This window comes from Geospiza fortis, unplaced genomic scaffold (assembly GCF_000277835.1).
Source record: "Geospiza fortis unplaced genomic scaffold, GeoFor_1.0 scaffold72, whole genome shotgun sequence".
In the NCBI taxonomy this organism is placed as follows: Eukaryota; Metazoa; Chordata; class Aves; order Passeriformes; family Thraupidae; genus Geospiza; species Geospiza fortis.
Window position 1 is genome coordinate 3,023,950 of NW_005054338.1, and position 19,344 is coordinate 3,043,293.

At 50.6% G+C, this 19,344-nt stretch overlaps 1 protein-coding gene across 1 annotated transcript in view; it reads left to right on the forward strand.

Moving 5' to 3' along the window:
* Window positions 1-19,344, forward strand: part of IGSF3 (immunoglobulin superfamily member 3) — a 67,434-nt gene that overhangs the window by 26,092 nt on the left and 21,998 nt on the right. Inside the window, 5 exon segments of the mRNA XM_031058124.1 lie at window positions 7,759-8,169; window positions 8,972-9,361; window positions 11,046-11,154; window positions 11,156-11,328; window positions 14,826-15,230. Coding sequence (XP_030913984.1) covers window positions 7,759-8,169; window positions 8,972-9,361; window positions 11,046-11,154; window positions 11,156-11,328; window positions 14,826-15,230 — 1,488 coding nt within the window.

The following is a 19,344-nucleotide window of genomic DNA, read 5'->3' on the forward strand; positions in this document are numbered from 1 at the left end:
ATTATGTCTGGGGGTTCTGAGCTTATCCAGGAACCACCTCCTGCCAAATGCTGGGTAGCTGAGAAGGGACACCCAGCCTTTTACCAAGCACAAGTTCCCTTGTTGCAGAGAAGCTAACATCCATGTCCTTTTGGGTGTCATCTCTGCCACCTCCTCAAGGCTATTTTTTACTTGCAGGCTGATTTGCACAGTCCCTGCAGAGCGCATCTACCTCTCAGAGCAAGATTGCAAAAAAAAATTGTGCATGTGTGAGGAAATAAAGGTTTCCTCCCTGAGCTGGCTGGGAGATGGCAGCAGGGATGAATCCTGTGCTCTCTGCCCACACCCAGCTCATGGCACTCCTTGGCTGCCTCTCTGTCCTCAATGTCTTTGCCCCTTGGGCTGCTGTCATCAGGGTTTGCTCTGCTGATGCTCCAGATAATTTTTGCTTAATGAACAAATGATGACTCTCACTGCTGGGTGCCGCCTTGTCCTCTTACCACCCCTTTCTGGTTTCTCCTCTTTTTTTTTTTAATTTTAATGAGGTTGCTTGAACTTTTCCACCTAAATTAGCTGTCCTAATAACCAGATGCTCCTTGGGATGCTTTGGGACAGGGGTGGATAGAGGAGCAGGAGCTTGTTAGCAGGAACCTGACTTCTGCTGTTCCCAAGAGCAGCTTTAGCTGAGGGCAGGGGCTGTGAGTGTGCTCCCAGCATCTGCCACACTGCACCCAAAGCAGTCAGGGGAAGGGGATAGCATGTTTGGAGGAACATCATTCTTCCAAAGGAATCATTTCCTCCAAAGAAGGAAACAACATTCCACTCAAAGAAATGATCTGAACAGCGCTGTGCTGGTGGGGCTGAAGCCCCAGAGTAAAGCCCAGGGCAAAAGGGGTGGGCAGGTGTCCTTTTTCCTGGAGCTGAGGCACTTGTGAGAAGTTAGGAAAGCTTCAACTCTGCCAGGTCCATCAAGGACAAGCCAGAACTGGGGCTGACCACATCTGCTCCCCTTGGTGCACAGGGAGGGGGTTTCTGAGAGGGTCCTGGGGTACCTGCTGCCACCCCCTGTGGGTTTGTGTGGGGCTGGGGAAGCTGCAGGAGAGCATTGCTGCCCCGTGTGCCTGGGGTGAGTGTGTTGCCTCGGTCCATGACGTCTGAGGGGTCTCACAGAGCTCGGATGTGCAGGGTACACCTCTTGCAAGGGGCATTGTGGAGAGATGGAGCAGGTTGTGCAGTGAGGCCCTCTGCCATTGCCTGGGAGGGAGCACAGCCTCAGATGGGTGGGCTGCACACATGACAAGCAGAGCCCTCGACAGGCACGGAGAAGTTCAGGCCCTGAGTTGGAAAGCTGACCTAATTTCCACTTTTTGCATCTTCTGTCAGATTCTCTTCTCCCCTTTCTCCTACATTAGTTACTTCTGTTTGGTTTTTTTTTTTTTCCTGTGCCCTTTCTCACTTGCTGCTTGAACTCACCCAGTTGCATTGGGAGATGCATTTGTATTGGCATAATCATTCCAGGCAGTCGTTAATGTACCAACAAGGATACCATTGTAATCGGAGGATTTATTACTGCTGCTGTGAAACAACTGCCATGCTGTCTCACTTAACTCTTCAGCTCCCCTCCTGTCTTCTGCCAGCAGCTCAATCAGTAGCAAACTGCCCTTTTAAAAGAGCTACAGGCATGCGACCTGGGGATGTGTTATTTTATTCTGGTTTTTTCCTGCTCTTACCATAGGATACTGCAGTGATATGAGTGAGAGCGAGTTCAGTGCTTCACTATCCATTTCTGGATTGAGTTGCAGCTGAAAGTGACTTTGTTGTTAAACTTCTCATTTAAAATAAGATCTAAATACTTCCTTGAAGAAGAAAAGTGTATTTTGACTGCTTTTCTTTAGGCCACAGCAGTAGTGTGGCCTAAAGAATCTTGCAGGACCTTGAAAGGAATTTGATATTTTAGAGAAGTGTATGACTTCTTTTTTAGTTTAGTTAAACAATTGTTAGTATTTTATCTGCCTTTAACTATCCTTATTTTTCAGTGCAGAAGGGGCTTTGCTGAAGGAAAGTAATCCCCAGCCAACCAGACTGTTAATACTTGTTTTTCCCTGTGATAGCCAGAGCCTGTGGCTATATGTTGGTAGGCAAGGAAGAGAAGAAGGAAGGTTCTGCAGAGACCCTGCACCCTCAGTCACGGTGAAAATACCTCTTGGGGTGATAGGTTTTACTTCTCGAATTCTGATCCTCAGGTAGGACCTTGGGCAGTGAGAGGAACTTAGAAGCAGCAACAACAGAAACACAGCTTTCCTCTGCCTGCAGCCATCTGAGAGTTTCTAGCTGGTACTTAAAAATAAAACAAGCTAAAGAGATGCTACCAGTGGCATGATCAGCTCAGTTTTTTTTTCCCCCTTTGCAAAGGTGACATTGAGGGTCTTCATGAGTTCTGCAGCGTGACAGGGTGTGTGTGTTTGCTCCCTGCTGAAGGCGCTGCACGTGCTCCTGACTGACAGGGAGGAGTGCCTGGTGTGCTGCAGCAGGTATGGATCAGCATGTGCAGCTAATTGCCAGGCAGGAGGGCTCCAGAGGATCACACTGCTAATGTAGATACTGCTCCTGCCTTCCCAGCACCCCCTCCCTCCCACTGCACGCCTGCACACGTACCTGGATCCTGTACGGAATAGGAATCAATAGTGCTGTGGGGGAGGGATGTGAGGAACGTGGATCCCTGAGAGCTGCCAGGGAGAAAACAGGGCCCTTCAGCTGCTCCTGTGTCGCTGGTGGCAGACCCTCCCTCCTTCCCTGGGGTGGCATGGGTGGCCACAGAAGGGTTAGCAGATTTTGCAGAGTCTAATAACAAAGTGCTGTGTTCCTGTTCCTCATATTCCCACCCTCATTGCCATTCCGGTGCCTCCCAGTGCTTGCCTCTGGCTTCACCAGGGTAGCTCTGGCATTGCTGTTCCCCTTGAGCATCTTGTTTCTCTCTGGCACACTCAGCTGGAGAGCTTTGGAAGGTTTGTTGGTGCTGAGCTGTGATCCCTATGGGGCAACAAGGTGTTGTGGGGCAGATGGAAACATATCTTTTGCACTAATTCCCTGCAAAATCCAGGGTGTGTGTCTTAGCCAGAAACAGCTCCTTAGGAGTAGGGAATACATGTATTTGTTCTTCCTAAATAGTTCACACCTCATACTTGGTAAGCTTAGCTCTGTCCAGGTGGCATGAAGCAGACAGCTGGGGGTACAGGGTAGCACCAGTGTCTCTGAAGTGTATCAGTGGGTAAAAGCTATAAGGAAATCCGAGGGAAGAAGAGATTGCTGGGTTTTGCTTGTTCTGCAGTGGCCCTGAGATGGTCCAGCTGTGTTGGGTAGCCTATCTAAGTTGTTTTACTCCTGAAGAGCCGGAAGTGTAAGGCTGCTGGGGTGCTAAGTGATTTTCACAGCAATGTTTCACCAGCCTCTGGCTCCCAGCCTGATGCTCCTCCTGCATTGCTTAGCAAGGAAAGGGAGTCTCAGGCAGGTTTGCTGCCTTGTCTGGGAGTAGAGAAAACATTGGTAGATCTCTGCTTTGTGTTGGCTCATAAAAGCTTTCATAACCTACCCCTTGGAGATGTTTGGGGTTTTGGAGACCCAGGGATGAACCAGAGCCAGCCTGAGGAAAGGTGAGACACCTGGATCATCCTTGTGTGCATGGGCAGAGTTCAGCATGGCACTGGGAGCTGCTGGAACCTGGAGCCTGTCCTGGGGCTTGGAGAAAAGTGTGTTGAGGTGTGCACCAAGTGCACACCTGGGATCTCCAGTCTCTGCTCCCTCCCTGTTTTCTGGGAGACTGTAAGCCAGTTCCATGTCCTGAAATTAGCCATAATTAGCTCACTGAGTTGTCGTTGATGGTGTGTTCCTGAGGTGTGTGCATTTGAGGTGGGTTTGACTGGAGCTGGGTGTGCAGGCTTCCTGAGGAGGGCTGCCCTGGCCAGTGGGGAGCAGCTCTGAGCTCCTCCTCCTGGGACTCTCCCTGGCTGAGTCCCTGACACCCTCTAGTGGAAATACTTATATTTAATATTTCAAAACGTGGTGGTGGTTGTGAGCACCCTGTGCTCAGCAGCCCATCTGCAGTGACCAGTGGCCTGGGGACTCAGAGGAAGTGCTGTATTCCTTGCTCTTGAGTGTTGTTAGTACAAGCTCAAAGCTGTCAGCTGTGATTGCTCAGGGATGGTAGCACAGTGGATTTGCTGCCAGGAGTTGCTCTTCAGTCACTCCTTTCCTTGTCCAGCTGCTTGCTGCCAAACCTAACCTTGATGCTGGAGAGAAGGGAGTTCTGCTGACACTTGCAGAGGGTCATGACAGCTGCAAGGATGGACTTGTGTTTGGGGACAAGGAGGTAGCAAGGCTGGATGCTGGGGGAAGTGCAGAGAAGGCTGCCTGGATGGCACATTGAGAAGAGAAGAGAGGAGAAACAGGCAAAAGGATGTGTCCTGCAGCATCCCACTTGGCTCTGATTCAGGTGTGGCTCTGCTCCCTTTCATACAAGGAGGTGACTCTGATCTAAGCTTGTCCTTGCTTTCAAGTGGAGCTCAGCTTGCAGAGTGTCCCCAGAAGCCCTGGTGCTTCCTGTGGCAGGTGGCTGCAGGATGAGTGTGGGTGGCTGGCAGCTCCCAGGTGAGCTCTGTGCTGAGACTCACTCGTGTCCTGAAATGCAAACGGATGTCTGTGCCACCTGAGCAGGGTGACTGGCTTGGGAGGAGCTTCTCTTCCGAGAATGCACATCCTGCATGCTCTGTCCTGCCCTGGTGAGCACCTTCCTGGTGTTCCCTTTTTTCCCTGTGACTTGCAACCCTCGTCTGCTCCAGCCTGATGGGCTAAGCCATGCCTGTAGCTCTCTTGTCACATGGAGTCACAGAATGGGTGAGATTGGTGGGGACCACTGAAGGTTATCTAGTGCAATCTCCCTGCTTGAGCAGGGTGCCCCAACGCACGTTACTCAGGATTGTGTTCAGAAGGCTTTTGAGTGTCTCGAGAGAAGGAGCCTCCATGGCCTCTCTGGGCAGCCTGTTTCAGTGCTCTTGTCATCCTCACAGGAAAGAAGTGTTTCCTCATGTTTCTCTCCTCCTACTGCTCAGCACCACCTTCACCCCTGCCCTTCAGACACTTGCATACATTGATGAGGTCCCCTCTCAGTTACCCCTTGTTGGTGCAGGCCAGTGGGGTCTGTGCCTTGGGAATTGCATTTTCTCTCCTCCTGCCAGCCTCCCCCTGACTGAGCACAGCACTGAGGCACATCTTACAGTGTAAATAAAACAGCTGTTTGTGCATCACCGGCCAAGAATGAGTGATGGTGTGAGGCACAGAGCCTCCCCACTGTCCCAGCCGCCTCTGGGCTCTGGCTTGTTCCTCCCTGATCATCTGATCCTTGGAAAACTGGGCTTTCATTTATCAAACAAGTGTCAAGTCCATCCTCCTGGTTAGGAAGGTGGCACTGACTGAATATCTGTCCCTGCCATGCTGATGTAAGACAACAGCCTGAAGGCTGTGTGCAACCCAAAAGGTCTTACCAGTTCCTCTAACCAGGAGGATCTTGGTTGGCTTTTTTAAGTAAAGCAGCAGGAAAAATGCAGCACAGTGTGTCAGGTGTTGCCACAGTTAAATTACAGCGTTAACCACACGCTGACACCTCCTGACTTTTCTCCAGGAGTGCACTTTGCAAAAACTTCCCTATGTGGGATAAAGGATGCTAACCCTCCAGCTGGGTTATGACCTGGAAATACAAAGTCATGGTTCCAGCTGGCAAAATGATGTCTGTGCTAGCCTGCAACCTGCTCAGGGAATGGTGTGGCAAGTGCTTGCCTCAGGCCCAGCCTTCAGACAGGCTTCCCATTGTATTACTCCCAGGAAGTGGGCAGCTCCACGTCTGGCAGGCCAAGTGCCTGTCCCCTCTTGGAGCATGACCTGGCTTGTCCTGCAAAGCCAGACAGGCTCCTGGGGTCAGCAGCTCCCTGTGCTTACCCAGAGAGCAGCTGTGCTGCTGAGCAGGGCTGGGGGGCACACAGGGGACTGGTGGGGTATGCAGGGCTCTCAGGCCAGAGGGGAGAGGACAGGCACATTTCCTTCACAGGTACCTGCTTTCACCCCATAAGCTCTGCATTCAAAGCATCTCCTCGGGAAAGTCACTCCAGCAAGATGACGATGAGGCTTAATTTATTTAAATAACATAGGAGAAGTTATAAGAGCCCATGGCTCAAGGGCAAAGAGAAAGGAGCTGTGCATGTGTGAAAATTACTCAGTAAGGTTTGAAATGAGAAGTTTAAAGCTTGTTGTGCAGTGAACTGGCAAGGTTAGTTGTTGCTGTCACCACTGTTTGGGAGTCAGGGATAAGGGGAAGGGTGAAGGAAGAAGGATCCTGGCCAGAAATTATTGCCAGTGAGCAGGGAATTGGGGTTCCAATGAGAGAGATGAGGGGAAGGGAGGGACTAGAAGATGTGGTGGTGACCGGGACAGGGACAATGACCTGCAGTGTAAGCAGCCTTACAAAGTACTTTTCATGGCAGGCAGTAACTTGGGTGGTGAACGTGTAGTAAAAGGAAATGCTCCCATCTGGACTGGATGTGGGAAGATTTCCCTCTCATTTACTCCCGGCTTGTTCCTTTTTTTCTTTGCCCTCTTCTGTTTTTGACTTTTCTGCCATAAATAATCCCAGTGGTTGTCTTCACTGCAGCTCATTGCTCTCTGTAGCAGTGCCTGAATGGAACAGATGCAGCTTCTGGCAGCTCAGCTAATTTTGTCAAACCATCCAGTGCTGTCAATGAAACCAAACTGAGATATGTTAATTATATTCCACTGGTACGTGGCAAAACCGTGGGCATTAGCTGGCTCACTAACACTGCCTTGCCTGCAGAGCTGGGGAGAAGGTTTACATTCTTCTTTCCACGTGATGTTCCTTGAGACAGCAAAGTCTAGAAAGGCTTCTTTATTAAAAAGTCTCATCTTCTGGTGGTAAAACCTCTCTCTAAATCCAAACAAGGTTGGAGGGCTGCAGTTTTTGGTTTTCCTCCTGATTTTAGCAGCTGTACTTCCTTTCCTCTGGTTAATCAAGTGGAAAAGTAGCCAGCAGTTTTACTACCAAGTGCCTTGAGGTGGCTGTGTCCTGGGAGTGAGCGCTGGTCAGGATGCAATTGTATTGCTGCCCTTAGATAAGCCAGTTCCCTCTGAATGCAGAAACCCCTTCCTTTGGCCTAAGGGGGTCATTAAAAGAGGAAACAATATAAACTATGGAGAAGGGAATTGGATCTCCTGACTTTTTTATAAGGGGAGATTAAAGGAACTGAATATGTTTGGCTTGGCCCCACCAGTGACTGAGGAGGGGTGAAGACCATACCAGGGCTGAGAAGTGGCTGAAGGATGTGGGCAAGAGGGGTCACAGAACGGGCTGGGGGGCACGTGATGGAGGAGAGGCTCCTTGTGACAAAATGCCTTGATGGGAAATGGATGCAATAAACTGTGCTGCTCTGCAGCATGATGGAAAACCTTGTTCAGTTGCTGGGGCCCACTGAGCAGGAATTCAAGCACCACACTTGGAGTTTGTGCTGCAGGTCATGATCTTCCCCTGCCAAGGGCTTTGGGGACGGTTCTCTTCTTCTTAGGAGCAAAACATGAGTTAACAGAGCCTTGCTAATACTTAGTGTTTAATTGCAACTGTGAAAAGAAACTTCTCCCCCAACTCTCTTACAGTGTTTGGCGTTTGCCCTCAGCATTTTGATGTTGCTAACTCTGGGCTGTTTGTGTCCTGCTCTGCTACAGTGATCCCGGACTCGCTGCGGGTGACAGCGATCCCGCAGACGCTGAACAAGGTGGAGCACGACTCCCTGGAGCTGAAGTGCGAGGTGTCCAAGAGCACAGCCCAGCACAGCCACGTCTCCATTGCGTGGTACCGGCAGCGCGGCAGCGAGGCGCCCGTCGAGATCATCTCCCTGAGCCGCGACTTCGTGCTGCGGGCCGGCAGCGCCTACGCCCAGCGACAGGCCACGGGGGACGTGCGCTTGGACAAAGTTGGGGAGACCACCTCCAAGCTCACCATCTACAACCTGCACCCCTCAGACCAGGGCGAGTTTTACTGCGAGGCAGCGGAGTGGATCCAGGACCCGGACGATTCTTGGTACGCCATGACTCGCAAGCGCTCCCAGGGCGCCATCGTCAACGTGCAAGCCACTGGTCAGTGTCTCCTCTGCCTCTTCTCCCTGGGCTGGGCAGTGGGAGGAGATGGAAAATGGGGCTGTGCCTTGTTAGGGGGCTGGGGTTTGGCTCCTTGCTTTGCCACGTGCCCCACCTGGTGGGCTCCTGGCAGGATGAAACAGGGCAAAGGAGGGCCCAGGCACTGCCTGCAGCCAAGGGAAGTGTCAGCAAAGGGGCTTGGGTGGCAAACCCTGTCTTCTGATATGGTATGGGATACTTTTTAAGCATTTGGTGCTAGCACAGACAGTGAGGATTTTGGTAAGTTAGGAGGTAAGAGTGATAAAGCAGAGAATAAAACTAAAAATTTCAGCAAGCGCTTTTGTATCACACAAGGTCCATTTACAAGTCAAAATTCTTCTCCTAGCCCCCAGCACAGGTTCCTGCTAAGGATCTAAAGACTCTTTAAGAGCTCTTTGTTCCTCTGGGATATCCCCAAACATTCTGCCTCTTGACTCTGGCTGAGCAGGGTGAGAGTAGGACTAGGATCTAGGTCATATTCCACAGTGGTACTGGATGCTCCAGAGCTGCTGCCTGGAGGACAGGGATGTGACTGAGGAAGCCTTTGCTTGCTCTTTGCTTGATGGGCAAGAAGTTGGCTCAGTGGGAGCACAGTCCATCTGGTCTCCCACAGCAAAAACAAGTCCCTAACCTTTTTACCTCTGGATGTACTTTTCTGAGGGATATTGGCTATGCAGGGAGCAGCAAGTTGTGAACACCTGACATGAGGTGTGCTGGCTGTCCTGGTGGGCTTTGCCATCCTGACACAAGTCTCTCTCCCCAGACAAGGAGTTCAGCGTCCGGCTGGAGACGGAGAAGCGGATGTACATCGTGGGCGAGCCGGTGGAGTTCCGCTGCATCCTGGAGGCGCAGAACGTCCCCGACCGCTACTTCTCCATCTCCTGGGCCTTCAACAGCTCCCTCATCGCCAGCCTGGGGCCCAACGCCGTGCCGGTGCTCAACAACGAGTTTGCCCAGCGCGAGGCCCTGGGCCAGCTCAAGGTGGCCAAAGAAAGTGACAACGTTTTCGTGCTGAAGATCTACCGGCTGCGCCTGGAGGACAGCGGCAAGTACAACTGCCGCGTGACCGAGCGGGAGAAGACTGTGACCGGAGACTTCATCGACAAGGAGAGCAAGAGGCCAAAGAACATCCCCATCACTGTCATGCCACTCAGTAAGTAGGGGTGTGCCCATCCCCTCCTGAGGGCATTGCTGTACTAGACAGGGAGCTGGGAAAGATATGATGTGCCCAGACCACAGCAGTACAAGAGAGGGAGGATAAGAGTTCATGTGCTGTTCGGGCTTGGAATCCCTACTGGCAAGATGTATTTCTGTTGTTGGGAAGGGGGTGAAAAGGAGGGGTGTGTGTCAGGTTCACAGGTAGGGCGTCATGTCCCCACCTTGTAATGACACCAAGCTGGCAGTTCTGTTCTTGAGCTGAAGGTACATGTGACAGCCTCTGACTTGCTCCTCACATCTCGCTCCTGGCCTTGCTCTGCAGGGAGCTGGGTGCTCTGTAAAGTACTCAGCAGGCATAGTGGGGAGACCAGCTTGGCCTTGCTTTATCCTAGGAGCTGCTAGGTTCCTGCAGGCTGTTATGTGATGGTGATTCAGCTGTCTTGCAAGACAGCTGTCCTAGAAGAAACCAGGTGTGCTCCTTGAGCAGCAGTGCTCTTCAGTGTTGAGCTCTGTCCTGGTCACTGTGTGTCAGCCAGCTCTGGTGAAAACAGCTGGAGGCTTGCCTTGCATGTCTTCTATATTCGTGAGATTACATGGTAAATACAGAAATAACAGGTTGAGAGGAGAGATTCCACTGATTCGTTCTTTGTTTTGCTCTCTGAAACTCCGGTGGCCATGGTATGGTGAACCTTGCATGGGTTGCCCAGGCTGCCAGTGGAGTGGCAGTGGGCTTGGACCAAGCAGAGGGTAGCTGCAAGAGGATTTTGTGCTTTACTGGCCTCTATCTCCAAGATTTGTAGGGAAATACAGCCCTTTCCTCTAGCTTTTTTTTTCCCTCCTCATTTCTCCAAAAGAAATTCTATTTCTTTTCTGTCCTACCAATATTTGGTCTCATTTGTTTGGCTTTGAAAATCAGTCTAGCTAGAAATCTTGCACTGGACAAATTTCTAAAATGTATTGTTTCTAGACCCAGCCACCTTTCAGACAGATTTGGTTCTTGCCTTTGATAAATCACCAGCTATAGGAACAAACGTGATGATTTTTTTAAGGGTGCTAAGTGTCCATAACTGTGATGGAAGGCAACAGGAGTAACCAGCACTCAGTATCTCTGAAAAACCAGCCACAAAGCCTTACACCTCTGGGAAGCTCAAGATGCCAGATTTTTTTTTTGAAAGTTTCCAAACAGTGATAGCTACCTATAAGTGGGAGTTTGGGAGAGCTTCTCCCAAAAGCTGTTGGTAGGAATGGATGTGGCAAGATGGTGATCAGGATGACATCCATTGAAAAAGCCACAGGGCACTGGAAGCTTTTTTTTTTTGGCAGAGCCATTTGGCACACAGTGCATATTGTAGCAACAGAAATTCCCTCAAGTTTTGCCGAGATCCCATCCTGGACCTGTGACCAGAAGACACGGCAATGTCTCCTGAGCCCTAGGCAGAGATTTCTCCCAGCTTTGGCCTACACCTGCCTTGAGTGTGGAAGTCACCAGGAGCAGCTCGCTGCCCACCAGCTGTTTTTGGATGTGGTCACGCATGAGGTTAAGACGTGCCTGGACCCAAACGCGTGGGCAGTCTCCTGCACCTGGTGGGAAGCGTCTCTGGCCAGCAGCGTCCTTCTTGCAGCCCGAGCAGTGGCGAGTGTGTATCATCTCCCCTGTGTGTGTGCGTTTCTCTCCTTAGAGACCAGCATCTCCTTGGAGATAATCAACAACGCCACCAATGTCTTGGAGGGAGAGAGCCTGCGCTTTGGCTGCAACGTGCGCTCGGGCTTGGGGCCCCAGAGCCGCCTTCCAGGTGGAGCAGGTGCGGCCCGGCTCCTTCACCCTGGAGATCTTCAACAGCGTCAAGGCGGACGAGGGCCACTATGAGTGCCGGGTGGCCGAGTGGACGCGGACGCTGGATGGGGAGTGGCAGATGGTTGGGGAGCGGCACACGAGCACCCCGGTGTCCATCACTGCTCTGGGTGAGTACTTGAGGCGAGGGGGGCCCTGGGGCCACGGTCCCCCACGTGCCTGGTCGTCCCCCAGGAGGTCACCTGCAGATCACTGAGGCTGTTCTCAGCCCTCCTGCCTGTGCTTGGCAGCAAAATGGAGGCACCCAGCAGCCTGCCCGCAGCTCCTCGTAGGTTGGTGCAAAACGCCTGCATGCGCCCTTGCGTGTGGGGGCAAAGTCTGAGGGGTGGCTGTGGCAGGAGCAGAGCAGGAGATGGCTGAGGAGAGGGATAGGGCTTCCAGTGTCCTTCAGAGGAGAGAGGCTGCCAGTGCCATGATGTGTCCTGCCAGTACTGGAGCTGGGTTTTGGTCAGTGCAGTGGTGCTCAACTGGCAGCTCATGGACTTCAAAACCTCCTTGCCTGCCCTGGGTAAACCTTACTTCTGCCCACACCAGATCAGGAGTGCAGAATGCTGGGCATCTGTTGGCCCAAACAGCAGAAATTATGAGCATCTCTTGACAGAAAGCATGAGTCAGGAATGGTCCTCGCTGCCTCTGCAGGGAGGCACTGAGCTGCTGGCCCAGAACCACAAAGTTGTCCATGACCAAAGTAAACCAGTACCTGGGATCATTGCAGCTGGTACTCTGCTCTGCCAAGGGGCTCCTCTGTTCCAACACAGTGAAACCACATCAGTTTAGGAGAGGGCAGGTAGGGAGTTTGACATTGTGTGTGGATTGTGAGTTACTTTGGTCCTCTTGGGCTGGTTCCAAAAGGGATCTGCAGAAGGCTGAAGAAGGGATGACTGCTTCTGTTGCGGCCACTGATTTTCAGAATGTCAAGGCTAAGACAATCAGGGAGCTCTATTGAAAGGTTGAGATGGGAATTTTGGCAGGAGGGTGGGGATTGTGTGGCTCTTACTGGTACTCTGAAGTATTAATCTTAAGCTTTGACAAGATGTGTGTGAGACCAGACTTCAAAGTCATATTGTATTCTGATGAAAATCTTGCTTTTTTCCTCCTTTCCTCTCCTTTACTCTTGACCTCCTTTCAGAGGCTGTTTTGTCTGGAGTTAGAAATCTTTTCTATATAGCTTCCAAAAGCAGGTAGAGATGTTCTTTTGTAAAGAACTAAAGCAAGATTCTCATCTGATTTCAATGGTGTCTTCCTCATGAGGTCAGCAGCATTTGTCCTGCTACAAGTCCCAAGTGTCAGGCCTTCCCTTTACTCTGCCACTTGTAAAAGTCTTGAGATTGAGTGCTGAAATTTTAAAATGTGTCACTTCTACTCTTGTTAAAATTTAAGATGCTCAGAAGTGATGTGATGGAAAGGTTGTTTCACCTCCTCTACTCCTCAGTCACTGGCTGTTGACCATGTTCTGCCTAGGCTTAAGAAATTCCTAGGTTTCTTTAACTAGCAAAGCTGAAGTACCTCATAAAAATATAGTAGAGAAACTATTGAGTATTGTTTTGCTGCTGAATCTGTTTTTTGGGTTTTTTTGTTCAGCTTCATGTTTTTGATATGTCCTGATAAACTCAAATTCAGGGTACTAAGAAAAAAGCAAGAGAGGTTTATGGCTTCAGAAACTGCTGTTCTAAAAAAAATGCAGTAAATTTAGTGACACTCACGTTTCAAGTTAAGGTCTCATTGTTTGCTGCCAGCCTGCTGGGGTAAGAAACTCTTTAACTGATGATGTTCAAACCCACAAATCTAACCACAGGGTGGTTCAGAAGCAACAGACAGAAGAGAGGGATGTGCTGGCGGAAGAGACGAGATATTCCTCAACTTCTGAGGCTCTTGAGTGCGTGGCACAGACTTAAGTCTCAGTCTGACCATGGAAGGAGGGGTTGAGGGAGTGGTGTATTTTTGTAGGGAGGCTTTACAGAAAATCAGTCCACTTTTATGCTTTTTCTACCAAGTCCCAAAAGAAGAAGGGCTTTTGTTTGTTAATTTAAGTGCCATGACCATGTTGATGGAGTTGGAGACCTGAGAAACACACCTGGCTTCTGCATGACTTCATGAAGCTTCCTTGCCCAGGCCAACTGGAGAGTAAACTTGATGAAGTCACCTGGTCTTGGTGAAATTAAGTTGGCTTCTCTGGCTCAGGGTTTCTCTGAGCTGGGCCTGCTAACACACTTACTGGGGCAGTAGGGCTGCTGTGGGGTCTGAAGGTGAGGGCTTGTGTGGGGCTGAGACACAACAGCTCTGCAGGGGAGGCAGCCTGGGTCTCACACTGCCCTCCCGGGTAATCACTGAACATGCTGTGAGAGGCTTTAATCCCGAAGATTGACCTGTTTTCTCAGTAATTACATGTCCTGGAGCTCTGGCACGGTGACGCCGTGGGGTTGCAGAGGCACTTGCTGGAAGTGAGCAGATTTGGTGGGCTCCATGCTGTGCCCGGTCTGCCTGCAGCAGCAGGGAGCTCCTGGCTCATCTCTTTGAGCCAGTGGCATGCTGAAGCTCCATGCTGATCCAGAAGATGTTCCTTTTTTGACTGTGCACTGTCTGAGGTCTCCTCAAGCAGTGGCAGCTCTGCTGAGAGCTGGGGTGGTCAGCACTGCAGGGAGAGGGGGAACTGTCAGCCCATGTGGGACGCCCTGTAGAGCCTCTGAGGAGGGGAGTGCTGCTTGGGGACATTGGCAGAAGAAAACAAGGTCCCTGTTGAGTCTGCTGGCTGCGCTGAAGTGATTGGAAGAGAAGAAAATGTTTCTCTCTGCAGCTTGGTTCAAATGAGCTGTGGAAATACTCTGCCTGAATATGTATGCCTGACTGGCTTGCCGTTGACTAACTGGAATATGTTACCTTTTAATTACGAATAGACTGCTAATTTCAACTCCTCTAAACAAACAGAGTGCTGGGGGTAAACAAGTCAAAGTGTATTGACCCGCTTGCAGAGTGGCAGACACATGAGAATACCTGCATAAAGCTGTCCTGGAGTTGTGATCTGGAAGAGAGCAAAAGCTGTACTGTGTGAAGAACAGGAGCAACCAGCTTCTCTTTCAGTTTGCCTCCATCCTGGGGTTTTGTAACCGTTGCCACCTCTACAATGCATGTTTTGAAGGCTGCTACATCTTGCTTTCCTCATTCTTCCTCCAGCTGCAGCAGACAGATGCAGACCTGGGTTGGGGGACAGGGTGGGACCCCCTGCCCAAGAGGTGGATGCGAATCACGGGGGGCTGCTGCTGAGTACCTGCTCTGCCAGGTGCTCTCCTTAGCCATTGTGCTGCTGCATTTCCAGACAGGGTTTTGGCAGAGGCTGTGTCTCAGGGGATCTCACTCCTCTGGGCAGAAATCAAGGGCAATCCTGCTGTGGCTGCAGCCCGTGCTCACTCAGGCCGTCACTGCTGCTCAGGCCGTCGCCACTTGTGTGTTTTTGCCTCTGCTTTTCACCTCACTTGGCCATAGCAAATGAGAAGCTGACACAACTCGAGTGGCTGATCACACCACTGGATGCCCACGCTGGCTTTTGCATGCTGACAGCAGGGCCCCCTCAGGCAGGTGTGTCTCAAAGCTCTCTTTTCTCTTCCCACAGAGGCCGGATTTGCCGTCACCGCCATCTCCCGCACCCCGGGCGTGACCTACAACGAGTCCTTCGACCTGCAGTGCATCATCAAGCCCCACTACCCGTCCTGGGTGCCGGTGTCAGTGACGTGGCGCTTCCAGCCGGCGGGCAGCACCGAGTTCCACGACCTGGTCACCTTCACGCGCGACGGCGGGGTCCAGTGGGGCGACAGGGCCGCGGCCTTCCGCACGCGCACCGCCATCGAGAAGGCCGAGTCCAGCAACAACGTGCGCCTGAGCATCAGCAGGGCCAGCGACACCGAGGCCGGCAAGTACCAGTGCGTGGCCGAGCTCTGGAGGAAGAACTACAACAGCAGCTGGACCAGGCTGGCGGACAGGACCTCCAACCTGCTGGAAATCAGGGTCCTGCGGCCAGGTGAGCGCCGAGGGTGTGTGGAGGGGGCTGGGGAGATGGGGTATTCTCGGAGTCTCTGTGGTCAGATGTGTTAGAGAGTCTCCTTTCCCAGCCCAACAGCTGAAGGAGGAGTCAGGATTCTTCTGTTCTGTCTTCCAAGGTTGTTTATTTGCTGTTAACTATAACATTCTTTCTCCGGCCCACCAAGGTCTGTCTGGCAGGTCAGGTTGAGGCACACTGACCACCTCAGAGGCAGTGTTATCTTTTTATACTAAAAACTACGTGTACATTATTTACAATAATTTTCCAATACCTATCACCTATATTAGACAGTCTATCTTTACTTTAAACCAATCCAGAAGTGTCGCCATCACCCAGAAGATGGAGGCTAAGAAGAAGCCGGACAAGGCATGCCCAAATCCCTCCATCTTGGCTTCTGAACCCCCATTCTAAAAAACTCAAAATTCTGCTTTTCTGTCTTGTAACAAACTAACTGTCATTCTACTTAAAGTTTCATGGCTTGTGAGTCTTAATATAAGGTTGGTAATTGTTTTTCCAAGGGCTAAAATTGAAGGCACAGGTGTTTTTGACTCCGTGCCAAGGTCTCTGAGCCCCCCTGTCAGGGTCTCAAGTCCTCCAGGGCAGCCAGAGGAATTTCCTGGATTCCAGCAGGGTGTGTGCTGGTGCTGCAGAGGTCTCCTGTTGTATTTGTGGGGTGCCCCGTGGCAGGAAGGAATGATGAATCTGCCTCCATGTTCTTAGAAGGCTAATTTATTATTTTTTGATACTATATTATATTAAAGAATACTATACTAAACTGTACTAAAGAATACAGAAAGGATACTTAGAGAAGGCTAACAAGATAATAATGAAAACTCGTGGCTCTTTCCACAGCCTCAACACAGCTTGACACTGATTGGCCAATCAGTCAAAACAATTCACATGAAACCAATGAAACAACCACCTGTTGGTAAACAATCTCCAAACACATTTCAAAGCAGCAAAACACAGGAGAAGCAAACGAGATAGGAATTTGTTTTCCTTTTTCTCTGAGTCTTCTCAGCTTCCCAGGAGAAAATCCTGGGCCAAGGGATTTTTCAGAAAATACGACTGCTGCAGTCTCCCCTGAGTTAGGACTGCTCTTCTGGCAGTGATTATGTTTCTGACTTGTAACTGGCTCAGCTCTTCGGCTGTGATTATGTTGGACTTCCTTTATCCACCTCTGGGGAAATGGGTCCTCTCTTTGCCTCTTGTATGCTGTTCCTGGGGTTTTCTTCTGGGAAGTGAGGTGGCTGAGCTCAGTCCAGTGTCTGGAGTGTTTTGTGAGACAGAGATGGTTTTCAGGTTGCCACATCCATTTATCAGGGCAGACTCGGAAAAGAGAGGAGAAGAATGGGGCAAATAGGATCAAAGAGGGAGATGTGTTCTCATAGGTGGGGTGCTGGGAGATGTGTTCCCATAGGTGGGGTGCTGCAGCTCTGGTCCAATAACTGGGTGCATCTCTCATTCTGCTGGAGGCACCTTCAAAAACAGATGGTGATCAAAGAGCCTGATTTTCATCCTCACCAGAAATTGAGCCCTTTTGGCTGAAAGTCTCTACAACCATGGGTGCCCACACAGAGCGTGCAGCAGATAAGCAACAGGCACTGATGTGGCAGGGGCAGTCAGAAAACCTACAAGGTGCTGTCCCTGTACTGGAGTGAGTGAGGGGCCTTCTGCAGGGCTTGTCACTGATATTTTGGTGGTGTCCCTATTGTGCATGGGAAGTGCAAACAAGTGGCCATGGTAGCTGTGGGTTGTTGCTGAGCTGAATAGTATTGCTATCTTGGCCTTAGGGGTGGAGTTGGTGTTTGGAGTGAGGTTTTTAACACCTTCAAGACTGTTGGCTCAGGTTCTTGCTGCATGTGAGTTCTCCTTTTCTGTTCCTGTGCAGAAGGACTCCTTCCTAGGGTCTCTGCTGGTTGGGCTTTATGTTTTTCCCATCAGTATCCCTTTTCATAATCCCTCCACCTTCCCCAACCCTGTCTTTAGACAACTCAGGGGATGCTGTGAGCTCGAGCCACCTCATGAGCCCGCCATAATTTTTCTTCCCTCTCTCTCCCTTGCCCTCATCTCCAGGTTAATCTTCTCCATTTATCTTGATTATGCTGCCTTGTAATACATGTTTTACTGCTTGCAAGGTCGAGTTGGTGATGTTCATCATTTTAGCTTACTTCCTTAGGAAGCAGTGTTGAATGGATGTGGTCCCTGGAGTAACATGCTTCTTCGCAGCCCCATGCATGCATATCTGTGTGTGAGACAGAGAGGGGAAGAGAAATCCTTGATAACAGCTTCAGGAAGAGAGCCTGTGTGTCAGAGCTCAGGGTGGCAGGCAGCTCAGTTAAACCATGCCCTGGCAGCAGTAACACTTAAGTGATGCCTTAACAGAACAAGTTGTCCAGGTCTCCATGGTTTTCACCTCTCCCTGTCTCCCAGCTGCTCAGCAAATGACTGCAAAATAAATCTTAGCTGTCAGTTCAGTGAGCTCTGCATATTGTTTGAGGCTTTGTGGCTCACAAGTGGGGATGGAAGAGAAGAGGGACTCCTCAGAGCTCTCCCAGCACCATGGCTGCACCCTCTCTGTGTTTTGTTACCATGTCCCAGGCAGCCTCTGGGAGCAGGTGGTTGATGTTCTCTGTGAATGAAATGTTGGCAGACCAGGGACTGCTCTGGCTCTCTCTGGTTTTGCAGGTGGCAGAGGTTTGTATTATGTCATTCCTGGGTCTTTGGCTGGGTGATCTCCAGAGAAGATCCAGGATGAGATGAGAGACACCTTCCCCAGACACTTCTGAGTGAATGTCCTAGAGCCCTCCCAGACAAACCTGTGCTGATGAAGTGGGTGCTGGTTTTTAGATAAATATCCAAGGCTTCTCCAAAAAGGGTCATTCAGGACCCCAGAATTATTAAGCAGCTGAGAGAGCTGTTTGTCTACTTCTGTTCCACTACAATCACCTTAATCTGAGATTAAGGTTGCTCTTTGGTGTCTCAGTCCTGTCCTTTCCTTTGCCATTAGCCATGGCTGTCTGCCTTGACCCATATGCTTGGGGTGACCTATCTCCACTACCAGTCCACTAAGGGACACCATAAAGAGTTATCTGGAGGTCTTTTGGCAAATGGAGCCAGCATGTGTTTCTAGACTGTAAGTTAATGTGGGGATTCTAGTTCCTTCTCAAACCCCTGCTCCCTGTTTGAGTGACCTTTCTATTTGACAGGTTTCAGGTGCAGACATGAATTCAGTATACATCAGCCTTTGAAGTGTGTTGAGGAGAGAAAGGTAAATTAGTGGTGGCCTCCTTGCTTTGTGAAATCCAAGAAGAAATGAGCAGTATTTTGAGAAATGAAACATGTAGGGGCTGAAGGAGGGAGCAAGGAAGGCAGGCAATGGCAGCATTAACCCAACTCTGAGTACAAGGTCTGCAGGCACGATGTCACAAGTCTCCTCTGTGGCATCTGAGCCAGATTTGGCTTTTGAGAGTGACATTCCTGATCCCTTGGGATCTCTTTGTTCTAAAGACTGGCAGTGTGAGGAAATTTCCCTATTAAGGGTGCTGGCTGTGTGTGTGGAAAGTTAATAGAGAATTTAGGTATCATGTGAGTTCACCAGCAGTAGCACTGGGATCCAGAGCTCCCTTTCCTGGCCTGCTGCTCAGTGTCATGCAAGCCTGCACACCCTGGGTTGAGAGCCCATGTGTGCTTTACAGGGACAGAGACCTGCACTGCTTTAGGGCCACTGCTGAATTTTAACTTGTAGGCTGGGGCAGAAATCCAGACTGGTGTAGGGGGCTCTTAGACATGACTGGAGACCAGACTGGCTAGATAGCCTGTGGCTGTTTCATTCCCCTACAGTGCAGTGCTCTTCTTTTTACTTCCATCTCTCAAGATGCCTGTTGTTTCTTTCTTGGTGAGCTTGTTGCAGCAGAAGGGGAAGAATAATAAAAGTACATCTCAGTTCACACCAGCTGCTTCCCTGAAACCAAAGCTGGCAGGAGATCATGCACAGTAGTGCAATGTGAACTAGAAGTGAGCCCTGAGTGCAGGAGTGGAGATTTCTTTTGTGTTTGGGGCTCCCCTTCTGCTGCAGCATCTGGCCTGCCTC